Source organism: Carassius carassius, chromosome 23, assembly GCF_963082965.1.
Source record: "Carassius carassius chromosome 23, fCarCar2.1, whole genome shotgun sequence".
Lineage (NCBI taxonomy): Eukaryota > Metazoa > Chordata > Actinopteri > Cypriniformes > Cyprinidae > Carassius > Carassius carassius.
Genome location: NC_081777.1, coordinates 21,434,445 through 21,452,115, shown reverse-complemented (window position 1 = coordinate 21,452,115; position 17,671 = coordinate 21,434,445). Strand labels below are relative to the sequence as shown.

General features: G+C 37.9%; 1 protein-coding gene across 5 annotated transcripts in view; it reads right to left on the bottom strand.

Annotated features, from left to right (window-relative positions):
- LOC132101486 (insulin-like growth factor 1 receptor) overlaps positions 1 to 17,180 on the bottom strand; it is a 105,534-nt gene extending 88,354 nt beyond the window's left edge. For all 5 annotated transcript variants that reach the window (XM_059506496.1, XM_059506495.1, XM_059506497.1 and 2 more), the window contains exons 1-2: positions 16,969 to 17,180; positions 8,186 to 8,749 (exon numbers count right to left, since the gene is read on the bottom strand). In XM_059506496.1, coding sequence (XP_059362479.1) covers positions 8,186 to 8,749; positions 16,969 to 17,062 — 658 coding nt within the window. In that variant the 5' untranslated portion in view covers positions 17,063 to 17,180. The remainder of the gene's footprint in view (positions 1 to 8,185; positions 8,750 to 16,968) is intronic.
- Between the last annotated feature and the right edge of the window lie 491 nt (positions 17,181 to 17,671).

Genomic DNA, 17,671 nt, shown 5'->3' with positions numbered 1-17,671 from the left:
AGAAAGAGAGACTGAGAGAGAGCTTGTGTGAATTAGGCTACCTCTTTGCATCTCTAAACAGCGCTGTCTCCTCGCTAGTGAGAAATTTCATGAGTGGCCTTTAAGTTGCAACACCTTTTTGTGCAAACTACGTGACCGTTATTACAGTTAACTATGCGAAGTGATATGGAACTGTAATGCGGTCAAGAGAGCTGCCTGGAACTATTCTCTGTGCGTTTTCCAGAAAATATTTGCACACCTCAGAATGTTCTTCAGCCAATCAGATTCAAGCATTCAACGGCCCTGTAGTATAATTATTTATAACAAATGATTCAGAATTCTGAATGCATTTTAAGAATACTTTCCCCATCAACTGATCACAAAGCATAGCACCGCTGTATGCTGTGTCACAGACGTGTTTGCACTCTGATGTAAACGAGCACAGAGGAGAAGTTCTGGATAAAAGCACACATTCACGCTCTGACAGTAGATGGTGCTAAACATAATGCAGCTGTAACCCCCGGAAACCATGTAAACAAAATAGCTTTCTGTTTCTGAAAGGTGTTTAAATGATTTAAATAGCCATTCAGATTTGTGCATTTGCTGTGGTGTTCATCACAGTGCCAAATTAGACTTAACAGGCTATTTAGCTTCAAACTTTTTTACATTTTAATCTGGACAACAGCATGAACTAGATATTGTTTGAAAGTGCATTAACTAAGGTTAACTAAAAAACTCTTATTGTAAAGTGATACCTTTTGCACTTTAATCTGTGCAAAAGTTTTAACTTTATACATTTTTGTGTATTGCTTTATTGTATTTAAATGTTCAGTTAATTTTGTTAAGAAAATTTTAATTATTACATTTGTTATTATTTAACCTGTTATACTGTATTATGATCACGCTTTTTTGCAGCTAAATTTTAATACCATAATAATACCATATACAGTGATAAAAGCAATATAAATTAATCACAGCATGAAAATCTGATACAGGCATATCTGTAGTTGAGAAAGGCCGTAAAGAAAAAAAACAACAACAGACAAAATAAGTTGGAAGGGAGGAGAGGTTGGCGGACAGGAGGGCGGAGATTTAGGAGGGCCGACGGTTCACTCCCCCTTACTGAGGAGTTTTGTTTTTGTGCTTGTACACTTGACATTTCTGTGACATTCCTCCTCAACACTTTGCCTCACATGGACCTGGGAACGTCCATCGGATGCCTCCTCCCTACAGCTCCCCCCTTCTATTCCCGCCATCAACCGACCTGGCATTACAAAACTTTTCTGAAGACAAAGAACAGACACACACTCACACTACAAACATAGCACGAATCATACCTACAGTCACCACCAGGGGCTCTGTTTAGACTTTATAACAACAGTGTCAGTTTGGTGTCAGCATCATAGTAATAAAAGTCAATAAACATAAAAAAAATTAGATAACAGATAGGCAATCAGAATAAATCATTGACATACCAAAATATTTAGTTGATGTAAAAAAGATACTTGTTTGATTTTCATCTGACCAATCAGCAGAAAGAAGATGTTTATAAATTTTTCTACCCCTGAATGAAAAATGAAGCTGAATTCTTGTTTTTTGGAAAAAAATAAATGACAAAATTAAAAGGAGCCATTTTTCTACTTTCAATATTAAATAAAAAAATACAAAAACTGAATGAATGATACATGGACTCAACAGCTATGGTTACATACAATAATAAACAATAATGGTCATAAAAACCATAAGGATTTTCAATTAAAAGTTCTTTCAGCCAAGTGAATTGCTTTGTGCATTCAAAGGCCAAATTGAATTGTTCACGAAATAAACTCAACAGCTTTTCACATCCACTTTGAATATGTTTATTCCTGAATGAAATCGAAATCCATTTCCTTATCACCAGAGCTATATTATTATCCAAATCATAAGCAGGTTAGCAAACATACATATCCAGTCAGCGTGAAGACAAACACTGCAAATGGAAATTGCATTACAGATGGAAAGAAAGTCCATAGACTCCAGATACACAAATACACAGAGGTGACGGTAAGGCCTAAAAAAAAAAAAAGTTTGGTTCCGGTTGGTTGTCAGTTGAGGTCATTGGTCGGTAGGGATTTATTTATTTTTTTTTTTTTTTTTTTTTTCTCCAGTGGCAGTTTTACACACACACGCGCTGATTTTAAATGTGTGTACCGGTACTTTTACGACAGTGATTCTGTATTCCCGTTTAAAGTCTGTTGTTGCCATAGACACGCAAAACGCACACACACACACAAAAAGCCTTCGCGGGAGTTTGACAGGCGATCTCATAGTAGATTAACATGGAGGATTTGAACTTGAAAAACGGAGTGTACAGACATCTTTTTGTAGTCAAACAACATTCTTTTTGATGTTCATTTATGTGGTTTATTTGATTTTGATGCTATAAATTAACTAGAAGCAAGAGACGATCAGTTAGTTTTAACTGATGATCTAACTTACAGCGATCTGTTCAACACATTCAAGAGCCACAAAACGGTATTTATTGTTTACATTTCTTTAAAAAATGACCACATTTGAAAGGTGAAATAACCAAATGAGACTTTGTTTCATATTAAAAGTAAGCTGGTAATGTTAATGTCCTGTCTGTCAGCATGTTGTCAGTGCCCTCTCTGTTCCGCGATATATTGTTGACTCCCCCCCCCCCCCGTGTTTCTCTTAATGTTACGATTTCCAAACCTCAAGTTATAGCTCACTTTAGGAATTGACAGTTAAAGGGTTTTGATGCAATACTTAATGGTTTTTAATGGATTACTTAAGTGTAAAACAACATTTAAAGGAAACTGTAATTTAATTAACGATGTGTGAAAGACCGTTCTTCCCCAGTCTCATAAAATAAATTTGGGTCGCACATAAATTGACAGGGTCGGTCGGAAACCGGAACCAAACAAATTTTTTTTTTAGGCCTAACAAGCGCATGCAAGAACAGGCAAGGAATGCTTTAATGGTCTTACATTTCAGAAAAAAGCAAACAATAGGGCTGCTTTGGACACACTCATCTCATAACAAACACACAAGAGCTGATCGCTGATTGGTTGCTGACAGCAACTCTTGGTGCAGTAATTAGAGAGAGAGGATTGAACCAAATTGACTACAAAACCACTGCATGCCATTGAAGAAACGTCTGTGCACCAAGAAAAACAAGGCAATTATGCCAAAGGGTGGAGAAGACTGTCCTCCACAGAGAGCCGGACGGGCTGCAACGAGTGACAAGGAGAGACTACGCCACCATCAAGCCAACACTGAAGATCCGTGTTCAGAAGTCCAAATCATTTTAGTGAATCACTTAGTTTGAATGGTTAAAAAAAATGGAAATCCCATTTCCACCCCTTTACATTTACATTTAATCATTTAGCAGACGCTTTTATCCAAAGCGACTTACAAATGAGAACAATAGAAGCAGTCAGATCAACAAGAGCACAACAACAGTATACAAGTGCCATGACAAGTCTCAGTTAGTCTAGTATAGAACGCATAAATGCTTGTTTTTTTGTTTTTGTTTTTTATAAATGAAAAGACAAGAAAAGAAAAAAGTGCTAGTATTAGTTGGTTAAGTGCATGCGAAAAAGATGAGTCTTTAGATGTTTCTTGAAACATGTTTCCCCTAAACCTACCCATCTCCACCCCCTGGATCCAATTTCCACCCCTAAACCTACACATCTCCACCCCTTGGATCCCATTTCCACCCCTAAACCTACTCATCTCCACCCCCTGGATCAAATGGTTCCAATTACTCTTATACATATTATTGTTACAAAATGTAGTCATATAATCATGTTACACAAGCACTTGAAGTGAAAAAAGTGTTGTTACCAATGTCCTGTTACACATTTGTACTTACACAAACCATTCTGAAGGTTGTTACATGTGTGTAGTTACAGAAATATTACAGCTGTAGATCCTATGTATGAATATGTACACATTTAGTTACTATGTAAGTACACAAGTATTAGGGACACTTATACCCCTAAATTCCCTCGTCTATCCTTGTCATTCCCTTGTTATTCTCATGAGGTTCAATTTTTCTCACCATTCAACATTTGTTCCTCATGAACAAAGCAAGCTGGCGACAGTAGGAAAATGCTGGGGTTTCGAAACATTGACGGGAAGTGTACACAATCAGACAGGTGGCAGCCCACTGCTTGTTCCAGTGAGTTCTTTGGAGAACACAGATCAATCAGTCGGATCATTAATACATCCTTTCTGCTGTGACTACCAGTCGTCCTCTTTGTCCGGCTGTTTGAGCCTTGGATACAAGTGAGTCACACCTCCCCACCTCTGCAAAGGCAAAAACACGGCATTCAGACACAAGATTACCATACTGAACAGGTGTGCAGAGGAGCAAGTGCTGACAAGATGTGGGCAGGACTGTCAAGAAGAGACTGTATCAGCAGTGCAAAGGAGAGTCAATTGGAAAAAAAGGACACTCACGATGAGTCGCCCACTGCTGTGGATTAAATATCCCAGTAGGGTAGCAGCATGTCACCTCTGTGTCCTTCTCCTGATTGTCAGATTCAAAGAACTCCACCAGCAACAAACAAACAGTCCAGTTATAACAGAGAACGTTTCTGAGGAGGGGTTGATTTCCTCTGTTTGTTTTCAGGCGGAGGGAAAGGGGAGGGAGAGCAGCTCTGCCACAGCTTCTCTGAGCCTGGGACTTGCACGGTCTGCAGGTTTCTTGAAGGCTGGGGTGGGACTGTGGGAGAGCGCTGTAGTGTTCTCATCCATTATGTTTTTCCCACCATTCTTGTGTGCTTGGGAGAGGAAGAGGGAGCAAGCATTCATAACAGTAGTCCAATTTCCCAGGCATTCCCGGTCAGATGTAGGGGACACACTGGCATTCATATCTTCTGACCTTATGACTACAGAGATAAGAAATCATAGAAGATATTTTGTCCCCAGCCAGGTGGTTTTCTCACATTCTACTGACCCTATCCACAAAAAAGGGCCATTTAGGGCATCAAAGTACTATTGTAATATCTAGCCAAACTGAAATCCTCAAATTAACTCCAAATTAGCAAAGAATGTCTGCAAAATGTATAAACAAATTTATAAACTAGTGGTCAACCAACATGGTTTTTAATTGCTAATGCCAATAGCAAATAAAATGTACACAAATTGTACACAACAGAATAAAATAAAATATAACACAAAAAAAAACATCTCTCAAAAATAAGGTGTGTAGGATCCACATCATTCATAAATACACACACACACACACACATACGGATCAAGACGGATTTCGCAACGGTCAATATACAAACTTGAAGGGACAAAAAAGAAAATGGATTTTACCCCAAATTTACTGAAACATCACCAAACATTGAAAACAAAAATGATTTACTGATCAAAATTTCTCAATATTGCCAAATAATCACCCTGGCTAATATATAGCCCTACCACTGCTGCACAATAAGTCATAGAAGAGCCTCAAACCTATGGCCAAATTATATCAATCCATCACTAGTATAAATACAAAAGTAATGCATAAATCAGCCAAATTCAACAGCAGTCAAACAGAAAATGGTGAGATTCAAGAGTGCAGTTACATATAATTTAGGGTTCAAAAAGAATATTTTATAGATGGGTTTAGCTCCTTCTAGGGCTGTAGCTATCGAATATTTTAGTAATCGAGTAGTCTAACAAAAATTCCATCGATTAATCGAGTAATCGGATCAAATGTGTTTTTGCTTAATTAAAGTGCAATTAATTATGCAAGAGAAAATAAGACTCCTGGGTCTCTTAAAATGAACAACTAAGTTTCCTTTTTTAGAAAAAAATTATTTTTATTTTTTAAATGCATATAATGCAATGCATACATCAAAAATAAACATTTAATTATTACCCATTGTTGTCTGTACTTGACTGTGAACAATGACAATAAAGTTGACAGATGAATTAAGTGCATTTAAGTGCCATTCAGTTGGGGTTTTAAATAAAGCATTTTCTGAGATGCACATTAAACATTAAACACATAAAACATTAATTTAATTTATCTTTTAATTATTGAAATTTAACTTAACTTTTTGGTAAACATAGGGATTTACTATAAAAAATAAAACATGGAAGAAAAACTACTGTAAAAACAAATATGCCAAATATTACATGTTTAGGGCCCAATGAAATGTTTTATTTTTTCTTTCACCATATGTTTTATTGTTACCTAATTCTGTGTTTAAGCAAGTGTAATTATTTAAATGCATAAAAACAACTTAATTTGTTACATTTTTTCTTAAAATAGCCTTATGTGAAATGTTTTTTCCCCTCTGCAATTCTGTGCATTCACATTTTTCTGGTTATCAAATGAAGGCATAAAACATTCATTTAATTTATCTTTTAATTATTGAAAATTAAGCAAACTTTATTTTTTGTTAAACAAAGGGGATTTACCATTTAAAATAATACATGGAAGAAATGATGTGTGATTATTCCTTAAATTATGCTAGTTTCATTTTAATGAAACACGCAGAACATGCAGGATTCATATTTAAATAGACTTTTCCGGCTTAATATTTACAGATATTAGTCTATATCGCGATTTTATGTGAGTGCAATGAGCTACTTTTGACTAATTCATTTAAAATTTGACAAATTCCGTGACATTCCACGTTAAACTGTAAATTACGTTTTTATGACTGGATTCCGCGATTCCGTCCGCGTTTTCTGCATCGCGGGAAATCATAGGGCCCTACAGTAGACATCTGCCTGCTGTTCGCCACCTTAAAACCGAGGTAACTCCATATAATGGAGCCAGTTGTCATTTTTTATACTAGTTCTGCAGACTCCGGTCTGGTTGCGGACGACGCCATGTTCAACGCGAGGGGAGGGGGAACAAAAGCAACGACGCGGGGGCGAGCACAGCACAGAGAAGACAAACAAGCAAAGTGACGGAATCAGAATTAAATATAAACAATATATCGATATATACGATATGTCGAAATCCATATCGTGTTTAAAAAATATCTCGATATATCGCCCACCCCTAGGTTGACGTACCTTTACAGTTCTGTGTATGTGATGTGACGCTAGTTTTACTCAAATCAAACGGTCAAATGCTCATGAAGTGACTGTCAGTGCAGTTCTGGAGATGTTCCTCATGTGTTCACGTCCTTATTTAGTGAGACAGCAAACGCTGAAATCACCATGAGCGTCACGCGCGCTTCAGTGTGTTAATAAAGGAAGACGCGCTTCTGCTCCATTCATTAACAGAGACACACAGAACATGCAGGATTCATATTTAAACAGATTGTTCCGGCTTAATGTTTACAGATATTAGTCCATATCGTGATTTGATGTAAGTGCAATGAACTATTTTTATTATTTTTATTATTATTCATTCAAAATTTGGCAAATTCCGTGCCATTCTGCGTTAAACTGTAAAATCCATTTTTATGACTGGATTCTGCGATTCCCTCCACGTTTTCTGCATCGCGGAAATCATAGGGCCCTAGTTGTGGTATGCCAGCTCTATCTTGCAATGGACACACGTCACGACGTTCTCTTTACGTTTGCCGGCGCCCTCAAATCAAAACACTGCTGACTCCTTGCAGTATGTGACTTCGGACGCAGCGCTTGTGTCTCCTTCCGCTTTGTGGGTGACGTAAACGCGTTGTGTGACATTTAAAAAATCATTGTGAAAGAACCTGACGTGATATTTAAAATAAATTAATAGAGGCAAAATAATTTTTGTTAGGCAAATTCCTCTGCCTCGATCATTTTTTTTTAATCAAGTTACTCTAGGAATCGTTTCAGCCCTAGCTCCTTCCTTCCAGAACATCACCTTAGGTCACAGAATTCCTTGTTTTGTCTTCAGGACCCTCCATCTTCAGCTACTTTCAATGCCTCTGATCCACTGGTGGACAGTCTAGTCATAACTCTCTCAACACAACATAGATTACACTAACCAAATATTTACCTGGCAAGACCCTGCCATAGAGACAGACCTCAAGTTCTCAAGCAAAGCAAACAGTATCCCTCCATCGGTGCAGCTAAACTTAGCTTTATCTTATGCAAAGCTTCATTCAGTTTCACCATACACGCCGCTATTCATTCAAGCCCCATGTGAAGGAATGAACGCTATGTTAAATGCCAGCATATGTGAATCCATCAGAAATAAAAGCTGTAATGAATCAAACATTAGCGAGATCAAGTATGGTTGGCAGGTTCTTACCTTTCTGGCAGTCGTTTGAAGTCCAGCAGCGATAGCTGTAGTTGTCATTGAAGCTGGTCCTAATGCACTGCGGGCTATCCTCCATGATACCTGGACAAACATCACCGCATTCTTTGGACTGCTTGTTCCCAGCGATGTAGTTGTTAAACTCTGCATCCATAATGAGTGACCAGTCCACCGAGTCCAAGTAGCACAGCTCCGGGTTCTTTTCAATTCTGATCGCGCCTCTGGTGATGTTCCTCAGGTTGTAGAGGCCGATATCTTTCAGGCTGGTCATTTCGAAAATGACCAGGGCGTAGTTGTAGAACAGGTTGCGTCCTCGGATGACACTGAGGTTGGGGAAGAGCATGCTGAGGCTATCAAGGCCGGAGACTCGGAACAGGAGAAGGTAGTCAGTGACCATGTTCAACTTGGGAAAGGACAGGGTGCGAAAGTGCTCCTGGTTGAGGTTATTGTTCTTGTCTCCAATGAGGAGGATCTGAAGGTAGCCTTCCACCACCGTGCAGTTCTCCAGCTTCTTGAACTCACTGATATCATTGCGGATATCAATGTGAGGACCACAGACTGGAAAGGAAGAGAGAGAAAAGTACAGTTAGACTAATATGATCAAGACATAACTTTTTAAGTGTTATCAGCCAATAGCCAAATAGCTATTTACGCTGCTTTTTGTTGTTGTTGATGTTGTTGTGAACTATAATTTGATTTAGCTACATTCTGTCAAATTGTTCACATGCATGTTTGATTAATATTTGTAAGTTTTATTTGTCATTTACACATAATCAAAAGGAACAACTACAAGGAAAAACTACAGATATATTGGATTTAAAGATAAAAAAAATGTAAATTAATTGAAACTTGGTTCAGTTCTTATCAGGATTTTGAGATGTGGACACTGCATTTAAAAATAAATGCAAGCTTGCAATTGCTTGAGGAGGGACGGCAATCCAAATCAAAGGAAAAGTCAAGGATGTGTCACCACCGAGTTTGATGTTTTTTGCAGAATTTGGTTCAAATTTTGTTTAAAAATTAAACCTACATGGATGCATCATTCAAAATAAGATTAAAAACATGCTTTTGGAAAACAGAAAACAGATTGACTTGTCCTATATACCAACCAATATGATCAACATGTGCATGAGTAATATTATGAAAAGCGATAAAGGCTTATATTAAACAAACGTAAAAAATTATAATGCAGGTAAACAGTAGCATGAATCTAACACATGGGACAATATCATACGTCAAGAAGGTTTACATTGTCACTAAGTGAGAAGAGTATTTCACACCACAATAAAAAAAAAACCTAAGGGCTGCGTCCTGGATCGGGAAAGAGATCAGCAGAAGAATAGTCTTGACATATGAGCTCCTTTGGCTAAACCTTTTATGTTCTTAGAGAGGCTTAGGTCACCTTCTCTGATAGAGACAATATCGTAGGGCCTCTATCAGACAAATGGAAAAGCTTCTCCCTGCCATGTGAAAAAAACAACACAACCACGGCTGCCCGAGCACATGGTCCCACACAGAAACAACCTTATCAATCTCTTTTTACAACCACGCTCTAAACAGCCCTCTGCGTGGTGCAGAAGACATTGAACTTTTGAGTAATGGAGGAAGGTCAAAATTACAACAATCTCATATTGCCTACTGTGCATTATTCTGACAGGAGTGGAAACCGCTTTTCCTGACAAGAATTTCCTGCGAAAATGACACGCTTCATGAATCTAAATCCCATTTGAGGTTACCGGTGTGCCAAAAATAGCGAACTCGTTTAAAAAAATATCTTTATTTGCCTCTCACAGTGTATTATAGTCATCCAAAATTAGAACGGAAATCATTGCTCCACGAGAAAATAGTATTTGCTTTCCCGTATCATCACAAATGCCCCAGGGCTGCACTTGGGAGTCATGTCTCCTTTGTTTCATTGCAGGATTTTTTTCTCCTCCACAATCCCGGGAGAGGGAGGAGAGTCGAAGAGACTCACACACAAAGGCTAATTTGTTTGTTGGTAAAGAGAGACTTTAGTCCTCAGTTCCGTTTGGATCCATTAATAAATTCAGACGACCTGGCAAGACACAAAGAGGAGGGAGACACAGAGTAGGAAATAGACAGTGATATGGTGTCAGTTAAACAAAGGTAGACCAAACTGAAGTGTAAAAAACACTTGACAAGAGGATATGCATTCATTCACATCGAAAACACACATACACACGCCAAAAAAATAAATAAAATAAAAAAATATGTGCAACGTGCTTAAATGAGTCTCACATCTCCTAAAACTGGCACAAAAGAAGCGTGAAGCCGACTGACACAAACGTGCCCACCAGTTGACCTCCACAATGAATCCTCCAGGATGACCCGAGGCTAAAGAGCTCAACCAGTTCCTATTCCCCTCACAAAGATCCGGCTCTTCCGTAAACACAGGCAGTCGGAGAAGCATCTGAATCCTTCTCCACATTGTCAGGTTGGCGTTGCTTTCAGCAGGTCAGATTAAACGATCCAGTGCAACCGGGCTGAACAGTTTCCTTCTAAATGCAGGACTACACATTTCCAAAGATTACCCTGCAGAAATATTGACTTCTTGCTCACTTTTGGAACATTTCGGCTTGCATAAACTTTTAAATCTCTCTCGCTTGCGGTTTTATTTATAAAGTTTGTACTTCTGCTTTGCAGAGCAAATAACACAAACGGAAATTATTAGACTTTTTGTGTTCTTGTTCGAGAACACAAGAGACTTCATTTAAAAACATGCTGATTATAATCATTAGTTACAAAATAAAAATAGTAGTAATTATTATTATTAAATACTGTTTTTATTTAAAAAGCAATGCACAAATTAGTCTATTGGTTATCGCACTTCAGCGTTATTAATTGATACTTAAATAGTATCAGTCAGTCTCTATACCCTCTATTGGAAAATTGTTCCTTACCACTCAAACAAACCATAACAAATTGAATTGAGAATGTGTGTAGTCAAAAACACAAGTGAACCCCACTCATTGGCCGCAAGATATACGAGTGAGGACATATGTGGCTTATTCTCTTCAAATCATAACCTCTAGGGTACAGATTGAAATGACAATTACAGTCATTATGAACCACCTGCATTACACTGGCTAAAGCTAATATTGTGAAATCTCAGAAGCGCTACACTGGGAATTATGTAAATGCATGTTTGAAAGTAACAGTCACAAAAGCTTATTCCACTTTTTAAGAGAAAGAAACATAATACAAAGGTAAAGCTCTCACATCCTTCCACCAACACCTCAACATTGAGAAGCAGTTTTAAGGTCCAAGAAGTTATGTGCTCAGCTCTCGTTCATGTCACCTGAACTTGTTGTCTTACCAAGATGCAAAATTCAACTGCAAAACAAAAAAGCCTACAGTGGTTGGGAGAGTCCTTCATTCACTGTAGTTTTCACACCATGGTACAAACAGACTGGCCTGAAATCCAACTCCTGCCGTTTACATCTGATAACCTTTTGCAGGCCATCCACAGGAATCCCTGTACCTCTGGGAGAGACAAGGGAAAAACAAGACTTCCGTACTGTCCTTCTTAAGATCCAGTCTGTAGCCTATTGGCTTCACCAAACATTTGTCCAAATGAAAAAATACACAGCTATTTATTTGAAACCAAAAGCACCACACTACAGTACGTCTTAACTGCAGCTGCTAAAGTGACCAAAAGAAAATGACGACCCTTGTGGGACCGATTTATATCTTCAAGAGATTAGGTTACTGAAACCACCCAGAGTTAATCGTTCTCGGAAAACAACACAATTTTAGCAGTTTTCCCGCACTTCAATCTGGTGGAGCGTTGTTAGGCGACATTTAATTCTTCCTGGTTTTGATGCTCAGTTACTCGCAAGATAAGAAGCCAAATCCACTTGAAAGCGACCATCACTATGCAGAGCATTTGATGTGAGAAGGCACTTTTATATATGACCAATGTTAAAAAGTTTTGGGTCAGTAATATTTTTGAAAGAAGGCTACCTCTGACCAAAGCTGCATTTAATAATAAAAACAGTAATATTGTAAAAATGTTAAAATATGTATTTTCTATTTTCATATATTTCAAAATGTAGTTTATTTCTGTGATTGCAAAGATAAATTTTCATCAGTCAATACTGCAGTCTTCACTCTCACATGATCCTTCAAAAATCATTCTACTATGCTGATTTTGTGCTCAAGAAACATTTCTTATTATCAATGTTGAAAAGCATTTTGCTGCTTAATAATTTAGTGCAAACAATATTATATATATATATATATATACTAAAAAAAAAAAATATATATATATATATATATATATATATATATATATATATATATTTTTTTTTTTTTTTTTTTTTTTTACAAAAGATAAATTAATGAATAGAAAGTTCAAAAGAACCATTTTTTTTTTCTTTTTTCTTTTTTTGATACCAAAATATTTTTTATAATAATTTACATTTATTTAAACATATTTGAACTGTATTGAACCCATATTTTTATTTTATTTTCCCATATTGGTTGATAATGGATATTTAATTGTGATACTCACTCCCACCATTTTTACATTTAAATTATTCTTTGCCAAGTAGAAGTTTAACTTTATAAAAACTAATAATTTAACTGTTAAACTTTGTTAAATGTAATCTTAAGCAAATCTCCATTTTCCATACTGGACTTTTTTTATTATTAATAGTTTTAGTTAAAATTTATATTAAATTTTTCAGACAAAACATTTTCAATTTTGGCTTTTCAACATTTATCAACCATGACATGAAAATAATTATCGGTATCAGCTTATCAGTATCAGCCTGATTTGTGTCTGTTGCATCCTTTACTTTCACATATCTTTCATAACATCTGCCTCAGCAACATACCATGTTGTTCCATCTTTCAGGCAGAATTTTGCTAGCTGAGCATGCGAAAGGGGGGCCAGAGGTGTTGTATTACTAGTTGGGCTTTGACATATGAGCTTGTGCTTTTGAAGTGAGGGCCATTGAAGGGAAGTGTATCACCAGACCAGTGGTCAGATGACTTCCAGCATGTGGAGGATTAAACAGCAGTTGAGGTGGCAGGTGTGAGTGCTGCGGAGCACAAACTAGGATCTTGGTCATGCTCCCTATGCCCACTTACTGCGGAGATGACTCAATAACCCCATCGCACTATGGGAAGGTGACGCTACTCGAAGGGGCTTCTAAACAAAAGTTAGTTATTGAATGCATGCAACAGTCACTTCCAGAAAGTAATTTTGTCTTTGACACTGGATGGCATTTTGACTTTGATACTGGGTGGCATGTCCTCATGAATCCTTTTACGGCTCGTTTCCACTGAGCCAGTATTCAGAGTTCATAGTGTTTTGAAACGACATGTGGGAAAGTCATTTTTTAGGGGAATTGTCTCTATAAAGTGGATGAACACTTTTGTGCTGAATACAAAAGAAAATATTTTGAAGAATGTTGGTAACCAAACAGTTAGCTCCCACACTAATGATGAAGCACAACTCAGCAGAACCAGAACAGAACATGGGATGGGGAGACATAAAGACATATGAAGAGAGCAAGAGAAGCGTTGGTCACTACAGTGCGCATCTGAGTCACAGGAAGAGACTCAGTTAGCCAGAGGGGCGCTTACACACACACCAGAGAAAGCATTTGATGAGTAGGATGCTCTGTGGAAAAAAGCAGATAAGTCTGAAGTTCATTCCTGAAACTTATTCGGAGCATCTGACGCAGCAAAAACTCTAGCATGTAGGCAACACCAGAATACCGAATACCACAGTCTGAAGTAGGAAAAGATGGGCTATCAAATAAACAGAGAAAGATGTCACCTACTATATGCTCCTATTACAATGTCTCACCTCGGTGACTGCCATTTCTCTCCTGCTTTCATAGGCAATGGATACAGTCATAACAGCAGAACCCCTGCGTTTAGTAAGACGTGGAGGCCCGTGAAGATACGAGGCTGAATGTAGGAGTGGGTGATACAGAATAATGTATTTTTAATCTCAATTTTTAGCCACATCTCTGGAGTACGAGGTGCAACGTTTCAGGAAACGCTGGCCCTTCGCTGGGACTTTTAAAGTCTGTGTGTGTGTCAGCGTCTGACAGCAGCAAACGCTGTGACTCGCACTCCGCCGCCAGGCTGTCCGGAGGCAGTCCGTGTGAACGGCTAAAGCCCAATAAAACCGTTCACAAACTCGCAACTCTTCAAATCAACAAAACCAAGTCTGTTTCCCTCAACATGTATTTTTACATGTTCTATTTTTCAAACCTCATGTTTCTCCTGTCGCTCGCCCTCTCTTTCTCAATGAACCATGGAGGCTTGTTTGCCGTATACTTGGAAGAAGTGGCATGGAAAGTTTACTGTGGTAAAACTTGAAAGGAAGCAAAATTACATTTTATTAGCCTTACCAGATTTTTAAACTGAACAGGATGAAAAAAAGACCAAAGACGACTTCTCCATGGAGCATGGCCATTAATTTAGGATGGAATATTTTATTACCCTTTTACACAGTATATGAATAATTCTGCAATAAGCCTGAAGTGAGATATATATATATATATATATATATATGCACACACAGTATATTATTTGTATTGGACAAAATTTCACTATCAGTGCGTCCCTACTGAAAACATCTAATTGCCAAAACCAACTATCTTCTTCATAACCCTTAATTATTTAGCTGGTGTCAACTAACATCCTACAATTTTTTTTCTATTTTTATATATTCTATTTCTATTCTATCATACCCAGCCTAAACATAACTGTTCATTGCTAATCAACCCTTTAAAGTAAGAAAGTAAACCAAATCAGTGAAATCAAAACTTGTGGACCCAAACCCAAGAGAAGAGAGATATGAAAATGGTTTTGCACTGATTGAGGTCAGTGTGTCAGTGGAGTGTCTTTGCAACACTTTATGAGACAGAGACGCACAGGACAATGCAATGATGGAGTCCACGAGTGAGAGCTTACCCCCCATATAACCCTCTCTCTATATAGGGCCAGTGCTGCTGGTCTCTGCAGGGTGGGAGAAACAGACCCGGCCACTTCGGTCAATGGCCCTGAATTGCATCCTAACTCCTTTTGAATGTAAATGTGAGTTTAAACCAAAGAATGGCCCACCTTCATTATGCCACAATGCAGCCCCCACACAATCACAATTAGGCATTTTATGGCACTAAAGCTGCAAAAACCTTACAAATACATCCATCTACAACCACAAGATGTTTTAAAACTACGGAAGGCATGAAAATTGACAGCAGCAATAGCGTTATCAGACTCCTTTCTTGAAACTATAAACATATCACTATCCAATTAATTACTAAATAAAAGAGACTAAAACAAAGAATTTAGGCAACCTTCCTTCCAAAAAAAAAAAACCTTACTTAGTCTAAATCCAATTGTAATCCAATAAATATTTTTGATATCCACAGTTACAAACCATTTCAATTTTGTTTGTAGTTCAAAAATCCAGATATTATCAGGTAATCAAACCTTGCCAAACCAAACCCTGTGGGCTGGGTATTTCATTTTGGCATAAATATTTTAGTCCAAATTGAGCTGATAAGGCAAACGATGGGGATTTATTTCGTTTTCAGGTTTGCCGTCTTGACTGTAAGGTTTTCTATCGGATCATCTCTTACAGTGTGCTGCGACCGTGACAGAGGCTCAATTCAGTTAGCCAGAATGCTCTGACACTGCAGTCTCTCGGCCAACCAAACATTCACTCATTTTGAAAAAGACAGATCGACCGTGAAGTAGGAATTTACTTACTTTTTATCCCTATTCTCTAATGTTTATAACATTTAAGTAGCGCTATTCTGTGGAACACAAAAGGAGATGTTAGTGGCTGACAGCCTCAGTCTTCATTGCCTTTCAGAGCATCTTTTTCATGCACTGAAAGTAAATAGTGACTGGGACTGTAATCCAGCTTTACACCTTTTTTGTGATCCACGGAAGATGGAAACCATTCAGGGTCAGTAAATTATGACAGAATAACCATTTTGGGGGGAACTGTCCCTTTAAGCCTCATCAATTATCTAGTATAATCCCAAACACAAAATCTACTTTGAGGTAAGAAAGTACAAATGTATGGTTTATAATTCGTTAATGGAAACTTAATTACAAATCTGGTATCATCTAAATCAGCAGGTTCTCTCGTTTAATTTGATATAAGATATTCACATCTGCATGTTTTTATATAGAACTACAGACAATAAAGCAAAATCTGTTATAAAACTCCCCTTTATGACCCTCCTGAGGACAAGCACATGGTCAATGTACAGTCACTGAATTCAGCGAATCTGAATATGACCGAGTAACGTTTAAACTTAACTGCCTGTGTGGATTAAATATGACCTGAAATATACATATTATAGAGGCAAATGATTTATATATGGCAATTCTCACGTAGCTTCAAAATACCAACGTTATCCATCTTATGAATAATTCATAAAGCACGCTAGACTTACAACACATCCGATGTCACGACAATTAACTGATGGGCCTAAAGACGTCAGAACGAAAAAAATCTAAAGTTTATTGTTAGTCTGAGGGAAATTGTAAATTTTTATGAAAAAAGGAGGTCATAATTCACTAATAAACTTCGTCGTGTGTTACTAGGCCCTTTTGAATAGCTGAATATCTAAAGCAACGCATGAAGGCTTGACATGAGTCCATAAACACCGCGAGGAGACTGAAACGATGATCAATAAAGGTATCGATAAAACAAGACTACACCGATATATGGAGTCATTTTATCATTAGAATAATAAAACACAATCCTGATTTACCTTCTCCATGCGCAGACCACAGGCAGATGGTGGAGAGAAACAGCAGAGGACCCCAAAATAAGGTCCAAACATCCCTCGCTGTTCCAGATCTCATTCCTAAAATTCAGGTTTCCAAAAAAAATCTAAAGCTGAAACCGCAGCAAAGCGCGACGCTGCTTCTTGTAAGCAAGCAAAAAGTCCAGAAGAATCTGCTTTGGGTGAGCAGACAGTTCCTTTACAAGATATCTGGTAATAATTGTAGATTTATCCTTTAATGGAAACATTAATATCAATTAAAACACTGTGTTATTCTTGCCAGCAATTAAATGATGCAATCGTGTGGAAGCCACGATTTTCACTCGACCGAAAATCTGCATCTTCAGCCTCCATTTCTTGTAAACCCGAGAGGGGCGCACAGTACGGCCAGCGGAACGAGCGCGTTCTCCTCCAACAACAACACCTTGTGCGAATGAGCCTACGCCAGTGTGATGAACTACGATATACTGATGATGTACGGAGGAATTCTGAGGTCACGTTCAAGGAGCCTGGCGACTCGGATAGCGTATTAACCTATGAATGAAAGCCTCCCGACAGGTCTCGATCCAAAATATCCTCCAGCACAAAAATGGTTTCACCAACTGCTCACTGCTCCTTTAAAGTCTTCACGCGCTCTCACGGTCGGTATGTTTTGCTGTAAGAATTTTTTTTTTTTGCCGAGGTGCAA